Here is a 12,538-nt window from a genome sequence, read left to right as displayed (position 1 = left end):
AGGGGATGCCCCCAGGGCAATGACAGGAACAAAACAATGGCCACCCATACCCTGCTCCCATTTGTTGGTTCTCCTGCAAGTGAAGGTTCCACGGCACAATGCAGGCAGGCAGTGAGCGACCCAGCCTCTGGGCAGAGCTTGGTGGAGAAAGCTCATTCCCTTTTGCAGGGGATTTCGAGATTTCAACATTTCTCTCGTCAGTTTAGAGCATCTGCACTAGCGGAGATGCTGGGGTGAAAGTTTTGTTTATGTTCTGCATTGCCTTTTTTGTTAGTTGATGAAACTCTCCACAATCATCTATCAGTCTGTCTGGACTTGTTGAAATGCTGGTAAGGGAAAAATCAAGTCAGGGCTCACCTGCAACACCACACCCACCGGCAAGGGGATGCACTGGGTCAGCCTGGAGCAATAACAGTTCTCAATACACAAAGGAGAAATCTATGGTCTCTGTGAGAAAGCGCCCAGGGGTGTGACTGGGTGTAGACCTGGAGTCTAGTCCCAGCTCTGCCACTGATAACAGTGTGACTTTGGCAGGTCACTTTCCACATCTCCATGACTCAGTTTCCCCATCTGTAAAATGGGCATAATAATATCTTCTAAAAATATGCTCAGCCCCAAGATATAGTCTCAACACAGGAATGACTGGATGAAATTCTTTAGCCTGCTACTAGACACACAGGCTGGGTAATCATAATGATCTCTTCTGCCCCTAAAATCTATGTATGGATCTAAGAATACTTCCCCACACCAGAAGGCTATTTGGAAGCAGAAGTATTTGTAAAGCACTTTGGAAGGGAAGGCTAGAGCATATTTATCATTGAAGGTTGAGAGTTGTTTTCTTTTATTACAGCAATCGTTAAACTGGGAGCTGCGTACCCTTACATACAGGTGTCATATGTTCAAAGTACAGCTCAGCCTTTGGATTGCAGCTGATGTGTGAGGCTACCTCTCTCTCAGGGAGTGGTTCATGTGTTCTCCTGTGGGTGGCTGACGGGCAACACTACTTATTACAGGAAACTGGATAATGAAAGTGGTCATAACAAAAAAAACTCATTACAAGCAGGAAGTTGAGACTTCAGCATGTCTACCCAGAGAATCGGAGTCCTGTTAGCTCTGTCTTCCTTACAGCAGATTCTAGGTATGGTATGGACATCTTTGTGCTGCTTTGCTCATGTTAAAGGCATAGTCCAAGCATAGCGTATCCTTTTTGCTTTGTCTTTGCCAAAGCAGTCAAAGTCGCTGTGGATGGGGCCTCGGCCATGTAAACAGGAGTGAAAGGCTCTGGGGTGGATAAATGTCAAATGAAAGGTTTTCCTCTCAGGTGTGCCTACATTTGAAATGGGAGGTGCGATTCCCTGTTCATGGAGATATACTCACGCTAGTGCCTAAAACTAGCAGTGTGTCTGTGGGGGCCCAGGCCCAGGGGGTTGGGCAGGATTGTTCTCTGGGTGGCTAGTCCCAGCAGTTGCCAGTGCTGCTGTGGACATGCTGCTATTTTTAGGCGCTTGCTCACGCAGAGCTAGTGCAGGTCCATTTACAGGAGCTGGGCATCACACCCCCAACTCAGACGTGGACCTACCCTAAAAAGCATCGTGCTGAAGGAGCAGGGATGGCTAGAAATTGGTTCTGTCCTGAAAACCCCAGGTGCCTGGCGTGTAGGGCTGGCAGGGCCATGGCCTGCTTCGGACTCAGAAATCTGGAATTTTGGGAGTGATCTGTTTTTAAAAATTGGAGTTGAAACAGTTGTCTGAGGAATTGCTGTAGGAACTGAAGGTAGCACCTTCAAACCAGAGCATGTAAACTAAGAACTGATCCAGTCCTTTCCCCGGAGCCGGATCTGAACCCCAAGCTGCTTTCAGGGGTAGAGAAAAGTGTGGGCAGCCTACGACCTCGTTGAGGCTGGACTCAGGTGCACCGAGCTTGTTCTTGTGCTTGAAGGACAAAGCCTGAGGGGCAGGAAAATGGGCAAAACCAAAACATGCTCCAACCCCGCCCCCCCCTCCCTCTAGGGCCGGGGTGAATCACGCCCATTGGGAGTGCTGCAGGAAGGCATCAGAGAGCAGTAGGTCCTCACACATGCTGTTCTCCCATGAGCGCCCAAACCTGTCCCAGCCCCAGAATCAAGGCTGGAGCATTTGAATAGCTTTTCCTTCCTATTTCCTTCCTTTCCAGGCTCTGTAGCTCTGGGGCAGCCCACCGTGCCACTGTCCCCCCCTCGCAACGTGACGCTGCTGTCGAAGGATTTCGGCATGGTTTTGACATGGCTCCCCGGGGAGGGGTCCCCGCCAGATGTGCTGTATACCGTGAGATACCAAAGGTGGGTGTCTCACAAGGGAAAATGACTAGAAGTGCCTGGGGCTTGTTCCCCATGGCAGTGGGGGTGTGGGGAGAACTGGGTGTGGTGATTCTATTAGCGGGGTCTGTTCATAGCTTTTTATGCTGGATGGACCAGGCCCGCAAACAAACTGATCAGGTACAGGGCTGTCCCTTGTAGGGCTAGGATTGCCAGAGGTCTGGTTTTCAACTGGAACACCAGTCGAAAAGGGAACCTGGCGGCTCCGGTCAGCACTGCTGAACCAGGCCATTAAAAGTCTCATTGGCACGGGGCTGGTAGGCTCCCTACCTGGCTCCACGCAGCTCTCCAGAAGCAGGGACATCTCTCGGCAGCCCCTAGGTGGAGGCGCTGCCAGGGAGGCTCTGTGTGTTGCCCCTGCCGCGAGTGCCAGCTCTGCAGATCCCACTGGCCGGGAACTGCAGCCAATGGGAGCTGCGGGGGTGATGCCTGCAGGCAAGGCAGCGCACAGAGCCACCTGGCCGTGCCTCCACCTAGGAGCCAAGAGACATGCTGCCAGCTTCCTGGAAGCCACCTGAGTTAAGCGCTGCCTGGAGCCCAAACCCTCTCCCACACCCCAACCGTCTGCCCCAGCCCTGAGCCCCCTCCCGCACCCAAACGTCCTCCTGGAGCCTGCACCCCCCACTCCCTCCTGCACCCCAACCCCCTGCCCCAGCTTGGAACCACCCCCTGCACTCCAAACCCCTCGGCCCCAGTCCAGAACCCCCTCCTGCACCCCAAACCCCTCATCCCTGGCCCCAGCCTACAGCCCACACCTCCAGCCAGAGCCCTCACCTCCCCCCAGCCCTGACCCCCCTCCCACACTCTGAACCCCTGATTTCTGGCCCCACCCCAGAACCTGCACCCCCAGCTCAGAGCCCATATCCCCTCCCGCACCCCAACTGCCAGCCTCAGCTCAGAGCAGTCTCCCACACTCCAAACCCCTCAGCCCCAGCCCAGAGCACCTTCCCACACCCCCCAGCAAGAGCTCTCACCCTCTCCCAGACCCCAATCCCTGTGGAAGGGGGTGAAAATGAGCTGAAAATGAGCAAGTGAGTGAGGGCGGGGGAGAGCAAGCAACAGAGGGAGGGGGGAAGGAGTGAGCAGGGGTGGGGCATCAGAGAAGGAGTGGGGTGGGGCCTTGGGGAAGGGGTGGGGCAGAGGGTGGGGCCAGGGTGTTCGGTTTTGTGTGACTAAAAGTTGGCAACCCTATGTAGAGCACTGCGGGGAGCTGGGGTGCAGGCAACTTAGAGCCTGGTTAAAAGCGCTCCCCAGTGCTGCCCAGGCCAGCCGGGCCGTGTTTGCTCTCTGTGCTGTCACGGGGACTGTCTTAGTACACCCCACGCAGGCTGGCTGCTAAAATTCCCTTTCTCCCCTGCCATTCTGAGCACACCCCTGTGGTCCCTGTCTAGCTTCCTGCCTCTTACCACTGCAGTTTCAAGTTCCTTAATCTCATCTGCCCCAGGCTCTGCCTTCCTCTTTTACCTCTCCCTAGAGGGTCTCTCTTTTGCTGATCTCCCTTCAGCTGGCCCCTTGCTTCCGGCCTTGCCTTCCTCTCCAGGTGGTGTCAGTTCCCATGGGTCTGGTTCTTTGGGGCCTGAGCCAAGTCAGTAGACGTCTTTCCGTTGATGACCATGTAACTGGAGACATGGCGTTTCACCAGCAGGAAGCTGGTGCAGCAGAGTGGAGAATCTGGCCCCTTGTTTTCATCTACCAAGCACAATCTCTCTTTTCCTTCTCTCTCCTTAAAACCCACTGCTTCAAACCTCCCCTTCCTTTGATCCTCCCTCAGCCTTCCCTCCCCTGGGCTGCCTCTCCTCCTGCCTGTGTTTGCCTCTCTTCCCCAGGGCCCGCTTGTGCAGCCCACATTGGGAGGACTTGCAGATCCTGATCCATCCTGCAGGGATGTCAATGGGAGCCTTTTCACTGGCCTCCATGGGCAGGGACTAGGCCCAATGAACTTAAGCTAAGAGTTTCAAAAGTGATTTGCGGGCCCCAGTGTGAGACACTTTCAAGGGGTCTGATCCTCAGGAGTTGCAGAGGACCATCCCTCTGGAACTCAGGACCTTTTAAGGCAGCTCAAGTAGGGCACCCAAAAACCCCCCAGGGGTGCCTAAAATTACGAGTCACATTTGAAAATCTTGGCCTGGGGTTGTAAAGCTTTTTAGGGAAGAGGCTGGGTCTCATTCCTTCTACCTTAAGCACTTATATGTCATATCTGAGTGCCTGACTGTGTTTAATGTGCTGCTCATCATGACATCAGTGCAAGGCATGGCAGGGCAGTGTTATTATACCTGATTTACAGATGAGGAAACTGAGGCACGGACACTAAGTCGGTGTCTATGCTTACCGCGGTGTGTGGAGTACAGAGGTAGCACGTCCCACAGCACAGGAGTAAACAGCAGTGTAGACGGCGAAGCACTGCTTAGCCCTGTAGAGTAGAGACATGCCAGAACCTTAGTGTGTGTACCCTACACAGCCCTACATGCCCAAGCTGGGCCTCCCATGTCTGGACTGCTATTTTTAGCAGTGTAGCGTCCTGTTACCTCTCCTCTGCCAGAGCCTTTCCCCACCGCAGGGAAAGCCTCTGTCAGCGGGGAAAGGCTCTGGCCCGGTGGAAACAGTGGGGAAAGGCTGCAGCAGCTTCCCTGCTGCCAGAGAATTTCCCATGCATCCCATTTTTCACTGCAGTATATAGCTACATGTACCCTACTCCACGCCACCATCAGTATCACGGCATGTGTGATTTTCCCAAGGTCACCCAGGAAGTCTGAGTCAGAAAAGGGGATTTGATCCATGGTTGCCTGAGTTCTAGGTTTGCACCTAACCACTGGGCAATCCTTCCTTTCATTGTTTAGCTGCAAAGCAGAATGTAAATCTGTGAGGCCATTTAAATAATTAGAATTTGGGCTCTGTCTCTTTGCCAGGGCCAATCCCTGGGAATAGGCAAATATGGGGAGAGTTCTGCCGTAAACCCTCAGCCATGTTTGGGGCTAGTTCTGCAAAACGCCACCCCTGCTAGCCCAAAGAAGCACTAGATGTTCAGCCCTGTGTTGGTTTTGTTTCTTCTTTCAGATGGGATCACTTAAAGCACTGGGAAAAGGTCCAACACTGCAGAAATATTTCCCAAACCACCTGCAATCTGACTTGTGTGCCAGACCTGTACAACAAATTCAGCGCCCGTGTCAAAGCCCGGTCGGCAGGGCGCAGGTCCCCTTGGGTGGAGTCGGGAGTCATGGAATATCATTTTGATGGTATGTTATTGTTAGTCTATGCTATGGCTGAACAGCCTTTCCCGAGAGAATGTTTGTGTGATGCCCCCACAGGACTAGAAGAGTTTGGAGTTTCCCTCTACTCTCCTCCACGCTTGTAAGATTTCGTAAGGTGCTCAGATACCATGGTGCTGGACACGGCATAAGAACCTGAATAGAACAGACCCACACTACAGCTGTAGGCCCTATGCAGAGAGCTGAGTCTCAACAACCTCCCCTGGAGGAAGGACAGTGCCCATTGGGGAGTTTCTGGTCAGCAGCTCTTTGTCCTTCATTATCCAACATGTTCACTGAGATCGTGGCTTCTGCAGATCAAGGGGCTACTGCCAAGTCAGATGCTTAAAGCACTGGCAGGCCCACTGACGGGGGGGGGGGTAACGGGGGCAACTGCCTAGGGGCCTGGGTGATTTAAAAGGGCCCGGGGGCCGCCGGCAGCAGCACAGCAGGGCTAAGGCAGGCTTCCTGCCCGCCCTCACTCTGCGCTGCTGCGGCAGCCCTTGGGGAGGGGGTCTCCACGCATTGCCCCCGCCCCAAGTGCAGACTCCACAGCTCCCATTGGCTGGGAACTGCAGCCAATGGGAGCTGTGGGGGTGGTGCCTGTGGGCAGCAGCAGGCGGAGACTCCCTAGGCCCCCCACCTAGGAGCCACTGTCAGAGGGGTATGCCAGTTGCTTTCGGGAGCCACCCGAGGTAAGCGCCGACCCCCTGAACCCCTCCTGAACCCCAACCCCCTACCCAAGCCTAGACCCTGCACCCCACACCCAAACTCCCTCCCAGAGTCCGAACCCGCATCCCTTCCCGCACCCAATTCCCTCCCAGAGGAAGGGGCGGGGCAGGGGGTGGGGCAAGCGTTTTTGGGTTTGCGTGATTAGACAGTTGGCAACCCAACTGGGCGGGCATTTGGAAGCCTGGCTGTGCAGAAGAGCGCAGCCAGCAGCTTGCTGGGCACCAGCCAGCACAGGCGCAGCACTGCCCAAATGTCAGGCGGACCACGTCCGCACAGGTTCGGCTTGTGCATGCATGGGGGCCCACTGCTTGTTGTGCCCTGGGGCCTGGAATTGCTGTCGGCGGGCCTAAGCACTGGCTTTGAACTCTTTCTAGCCATCTAAAAAAGAGCCTGAGCTTCACAAAAACTTAGTGTCCAGGGTTGCTTTATATGTGGCCTGTTTGGGTGGCTGGCTTTGGGCTGCATACTGGGATCTATGCGAGTGCTGCTCTAACATCTGGGCACTCAATTGCAGTGGAACTGGCTCCCCCGACACTAAAAGTGAGCGTGACGGAAACTACAATCAACGTGAGTGCCACCTTCCCCCTGGCCTCCTGTGTGAACGAAGCCTTTATCGGTCTGAAGTATGACCTGGATTTCTGGGAAGCCGGAACTGAAGACAAGGTCAGAAGACCAGTGTTTCATTGGATTAGGCATAGATACATACTGGAGATGCAAAGCTTGGATCTTGGTCCAAATTTCTCTAAAGTTCTGGGGAGGGGAGAGGGTTGGATCTGGGTTTTTGGGAACAGGGAATCCTGGAAATAGTTGTTTGATTCCAGTTCCTTCTGCTATATATCCCACAATGTACAGAGACAAAAGTCCCAGGATACATAGAGTCCTGCAAAGAAGCAAAGCCTTATGGGATACCTGCCCACGTCCTCCACACAAAGTCCAAAGTGTGAGACACGCTGATAGGTATTGAATCAGAGAACAGCTGACGTTGTGTATACAGAGCAGGCTGTCTCACACGCACCAGTTAGTGTGCAAAACACTCAGCGCAAAATTAACACCCCCTAGCCCCACCCCTAGTGCAGCCAAGGCCTAGAAGACTGAAACAGTCAAATGAGAAATACCAGTGCCAGACCAGGCGTCTGTGGAGTCATACGTGGTTCTTGCCTGACTAACACCTACACACTGAAGAGGAAAGACGTGTCACAAAGGTCCCTCCAGAGTCTAAACAGAGGATCCAGGTCTGAACAGAGAACCCCAACTGTCTCCAACCCTCCGTTTTCCTTGTGTCTCAGCAGAAGCAGTACTATGACAACATGAAGCAGGACAAGGTAACAATCAACACTTCTGTGTTCAGCGGCAATTACTGCCTGAGTGCCAGGGCTTCCTTCCAAGCAATCCAACTAAAACACAGCAAGTTCTCCAAGCCAGTGTGCGTGCTGTTAAAGACCAAAGGTACGGCCCTGCTGGGGGGGAGCAAGGGGATCGGTGGGAAGGGGCAGGCCTAGGAGGAAATGTTTCCATCCAAACTGGTTTTTAATGGAGAATTGGGTGGTCCAGGAAAGAGGCTGGTTTTGCAAAAAAAGTGACTCCTTTCTGTGGAAATTTTTGTCAAAAACCAAAATGCCCAAAAAACTGAAAGACTTTGGCCATAAACCAAAATATTTTAGCCAAAATAACTTGGTTTTTCAGCCCAGAATTTTTGGTATTTGAATTTCCCCTGAAAATATAAATTGTCCATGGAGAATCCAGATTAGAGTGTTTGGTTTTTTTCCATTTTCAGCAATGTTTTCTGTAAAAAAATGAATTAGGTTTTGACCAGCTCTAGACAGGATGCTGGTCTGGATGTGGGCAGACCTGAGTTCTGTTCCTGGTTTGGTCATTGACCTGCTGGCCAAATCACTCCCTTGTCTAGGCTGTTGTCGGATGAGGAGAATGACACTGGGATTTGAGATCGACGGATGGGAAGTCCTCTGTAAGAAGCTAGTAGTATTTGTAGAATATGTCCACAGCTACAGAACTATTTCTTGGCTTTCTCTCTTGCAGCCATGGACTGGAAGTTCCTCATCACCATTGCAGTCCCATTGCTCGTCATGCTTTTCCTTTGCGCTGCCGCTGCCTCCATCCTATGTCTGGGTAAACAAGCTGCCAAGAGAGAGAAGAGGCCTCAAGCTTTGGTATGGAACGACTCCGTTATTGGGTCAATCCTGGAAGCTGCCGTGTTCTTGCAACTCTTCCTGATTTCCTCCGCACCTCTCAGGATTGAGTCCAGAGTTGAGATCAGATAACACAAACTTCAGTGTATTTGAACAGCGGTAGCACACAAGGCTTAGGAAAGGGATAGATAATAGGACAGAAAATATCATCTTGCCGCTATATAAATCCCTGGTATGGCCATATCTTGAATACTGCGTGCAGATGTGGTCACCCCATCTCAAAAAAGATATATTGGAATTGGTTCAGAAAAGGGCAACAAAAATGACTAGAGGTATGGAAGGGACAGGAGCTGCTTCCAGCTGCAGGGGAGGAGGGGGGAATAATAGAATATCAGGGTTGGAAGGGACCTCAGGAGGTCATCTAGTCCAACCCCCTGCTCAAAGCAGGACCAATCCCCAATTTTTGCCCCAGATCCCTAAATGGCCCCCTCAAGGATTGAACTCTCAACCCTGGGTTTAGCAGGCCAATGCTCAAACCACTGAGCTATCCCTCCCCCCAGGGAAGGGATGACCTGGCCTGTGTTGTTGCAGAGTTCATCTCCTCTCCACCCCCCACCCCCAGTGTGGCTGGAAGCAGCTTGTCCCTTTCTGCCCACACAGTGTCAAAAGGCAGCTATCACCTCCAGGCTGCTTCTTGGCACCCACATAAGCCAGCCACCTCGGCTATGGCACAGGCAGGAAGGGGTTAAGCCCTAAGAATGCATTTTGCACCAGGGCCCAGGGAACCTGACTGCAGGGGCTTCAGTGAACCCAGCCAGAGGGGTGGTTCAGGAAGGGAGGATTCCTAGGGGATGGAGCAGCCCCGCGCTCCCTGGGGGCAAGACCCGGGGGTGGGGTGCTGAAGAGGGTGCTAAGCCTCTGCCCTGAGGGCTGCTGTGGAGCCTGCAGGTTCGGGTGTGAACAGGCTGGAAATTGCTTCTCCCCGCCCCAATCCTGCCACTTCAGAGTTTAGCTGAGGGGCGGAGAGGCTTCCCCGGGCCAGCGCTGTGGGTGAGCTGAACACTCTGACCAGGGTTCTCCACACAGTGCTGGGAGCAGGACACGACCCGCTGGGGGGGATATGGAGGACCAGAGGGGCAGGGGGGGCGAAGGGGCAAAGCAGGGAGAGGACAGTTAGAGGGGGAGCATGATGGGTGGGCAGCAGAGGCGACATGTAAGTGGCCATCACCTGGTGCCTGCCAGCACTCACCAGCCACCGCAGCACGCAGCCAGCACCAGCCAGAAACAGGACGGGATGGTGGGGTCCTGCTGGCCGAGAGCTGGCACACAGCGGGGGCTGCGCTGATGAACCAGCAGGGGGAGCGGCCAGCCCTGCACGCTGCATCTTCGCCCCACCACCAGCCTTGTGCACCCACCCCATCGTCCGCCACTGGACACACCCCCGCCCCCTTCACCACTGGTGGGTGGGCGGCTGGCAAGCAGGGACCTGGCCAGCAGCAGGACCCACCGTACTGATGTGGGGGAGACAGAAAATACAGGACCATTTGCCTGTTTTTAAGAAAAAGTCTGGACACCTGCAGGAGAGCTTAAATACGGGACTGTCCCTTTAAAATGGAACGTCTGGTCACCCTAACTGAAGTCAATTGGGACTGGGCCCCATTGTGCTGTACAGGCCCACAATAAGAGCCATTCTCCAGGCTCTCTGCCACTTCCCATGCCCACTACAGTTGCTTTAAAAAGTATCCATCAAAATCAAAACTCCCTTTAACCTGCCAATCTCATTTCCCTTCCCTCTAGGATTTCTCCCATTTCAGAGCTCCTAGGAAGATCCTTGAGAAGGAGACCAGCGAAAAGGAGTTCTTTGAGGAAGCCCTCGTCTGCTTGGAGAAGCCAGCTTTGGGAGGGAGAAGGAGTGGTCCTTCAGTGAGGAACAATGTATCACTAAAGGCTTCTCTCCTCTCACTCTGGGAGGAAGAGGAGGAGGATGACAGCAGCAGTTTCAGACCCTACACTGAAATGCCTCGGTTCCCGAAGAGAGCTCCCAACAGCCAAGCAGCCAGCACGAGTCACCAAGGGTCCCACTTGAGCTCTGAACTGGGTGGCTCCCACCTTGAGGGAGGATCTTTGTCTAACCTAGCAGGGTTAGAGTTCTCTCAGCTTGTCTGGAGAAGAGGCTCGGCCGAGGAGGACACCTCTGGGTTCCAAGACAGCGAGAAATCCTTCCTTTCTGAGAGTTCCTCCTTGGGAGACTTCTCTCTCATTGAAGCCAGATATCCAGCTACTAGTGGAAATGGGCAGCATGTCTGCCAAGGAGACACCTTCCTTCAGGTGACTGTGTTGATGGAGGGGCTGAATGGGAAGCCTCTTGTCAGCGAGGACTCCGAGGGCTTCCCTCTTGATGGGCCGCTTGTTTGCTTCCAGACTTTAAAGCTCGCAGAGGATGAGGGCATTGCAAGCGACAGTGACAGCCTCACCGTGTGCTCAGAAGACGACCCACCACCCCTGGCCTCGGTAGTAAGCGAGATTTTTGAAACAGAGACACGGGGGAAAGGTGACAGCTTGCAGCAAGAGAGCGATCCAAAGTTTAAATTCCAGGGATATCAGCATGTGCATTATATGCCAAGGAACTGACGGGGTTAGCAGTCCTGTGGTTGGTCTGGATCTAGGGAGCTCCATCCAGGAGGAAAACAATGACAAGTGTTTGTCAGACCCAAGATTTATGCTGCTTATGCATTACCACCCATGCAAAATGCTTTCTGCTACTGTTTGTCCTGCCTAGGGCTAGGTCTTCCTTCACTCACAGAAAGAGGTGGGTTTTTGTCACGGGGTATCTAATGCACGTTAGCTATCCCGCTGGAAAAACAAGGCACTGTAGTTTTACCATGAGGTAAGCAAAGTGAGGTAGACCCCACGCAGGGCTACCTCATGGTAACACTACAAGTGCCTTGTTTCCACTTAGAATTTTACAGTGAGATAAGGCTCTTGGGCTAGTTATTGTTAAGGCTGCATGACCTCTGTCATGGAGTTCATGGAAGTCATGAAGTCAGTGACTTTCCGGGACTTCTGCAATGGCCAGTGCGGCTGACCCCAGGGCCATCCAAGCAGCTGGCCCCAGGGGCCTCAGAGCAATGGTTGGCCAGGTGCAGTCAGCCCCCGCTGTCAAGCAGAGGCCAGTCATTGGCCCCCAAGGTTCCCCCAGAGCAATGGTGCCCAGGGGCCCCAGGAGCAGCTAAGGTTTAGTCAGGGGTATTTATAGTAAAAGTCATGGACATGTCATGAGCAATAAACAAATATTCATGACCTGTGACCTGTCCATGACTTTTACTATAAATACCCCTGACTTAAAAATACCCATGACTACATCTTAGCCTTAATTATTGTACTGTAAAAAACACACACCTTTGTGTCAGTGAAGACAAAGCCAAGGGCAGTATAAAACTGCCAGCAAAATACTGGCAACATGGTATGTTCCAATTATGTGTGGATTTCAACCTAGGCCAGCACATTTCCGTTTCCCCAGCTGTCATTGTGCAGTTGCTTCCTTTGCTGGATGGGACTATCTTGGGTGGACATTTGCCTCCCACATAGACATTTGGACACATCTGCTTTTCGTGGGGTAAAGGGAGCTTCCGGTCCGCCTGCAGCGCTTGCCCTTCATGTTTGAACAGAGAGAACAAAAATCGAGGTGGGCAATGTGAGATGTTTGTTTTGGTTATTTATTTTGATTTATATAAAAACACACCTGTCGGTGCTGAAATTCACCCTGCTGAGCAGAGTGGCTCAAAGCTGCTGTGTAATGTTTGGGGGGCGTTCCGCATGTGTGTGTATTTGCATTTCCCCACCACAACACAGGGCTACCTCTGCTCACCGGAGAAAGCCCATGCTATTTGTCAGAATGGAATCCCTTCCCGTCCTTCCCATCATCACTCGGTGTGAGTGAAATTCTGAGCAATTCATCGTGCACATTGCTTCGTTTGTGCTAGGGCTGAGCCCGGCACTTCTCGGCCTGGCAGTTCAGAGCCCTGGCACCACTGGACTTGCTGCATTAGTTAGGAATGTAA

At 53.0% G+C, this 12,538-nt stretch overlaps 1 protein-coding gene across 2 annotated transcripts; it reads left to right on the top strand.

The window, feature by feature from the left end:
* Window positions 1-1,038: 1,038 nt before the first annotated feature.
* IFNLR1 (interferon lambda receptor 1) lies at window positions 1,039-12,219 on the top strand. Of its 2 annotated transcripts, none has more exons than XM_073317804.2 (7): window positions 1,039-1,138; window positions 2,173-2,317; window positions 5,408-5,586; window positions 6,845-6,993; window positions 7,620-7,776; window positions 8,368-8,498; window positions 10,275-12,219. In XM_073317804.2, exons 1-7 carry the CDS (start codon window positions 1,081-1,083, stop codon window positions 11,106-11,108), a joined length of 1,653 nt encoding a protein of 550 aa, XP_073173905.2. In that variant the 5' UTR covers window positions 1,039-1,080; the 3' UTR covers window positions 11,109-12,219. The 2 variants fall into 2 exon arrangements, with proteins under 2 accessions (XP_073173905.2, XP_073173904.2); XM_073317803.2 differs by having other exon boundaries at window positions 7,617-7,776.
* Window positions 12,220-12,538: the final 319 nt, after the last annotated feature.

This window comes from Lepidochelys kempii, chromosome 19, assembly GCF_965140285.1.
Source record: "Lepidochelys kempii isolate rLepKem1 chromosome 19, rLepKem1.hap1, whole genome shotgun sequence".
NCBI lineage: Eukaryota > Metazoa > Chordata > Testudines > Cheloniidae > Lepidochelys > Lepidochelys kempii.
The sequence above is the reverse complement of the archived record's forward strand: the minus strand, read 5'-3'. Positions and strand labels throughout refer to the sequence as shown.

What these genes read in the sequence shown, in the direction of transcription:
- IFNLR1 (XM_073317803.2), top strand. Translation starts at nt 1,081, where the DNA reads ATGTCTACCCAGAGAATCGGAGTCCTGTTAGCTCTGTCTTCCTTACAG. An exon ending in TTCCTTACAGCAGATTCTAG is followed by an intron (nt 1,139 to 2,172) that starts GTATGGTATGGA and finishes CTTCCTTTCCAG; the next exon opens with GCTCTGTAGCTCTGGGGCAG. An exon ending in CGTGCTGTTAAAGACCAAAG is followed by an intron (nt 7,777 to 8,367) that starts GTACGGCCCTGC and finishes TCTCTCTTGCAG; the next exon opens with CCATGGACTGGAAGTTCCTC.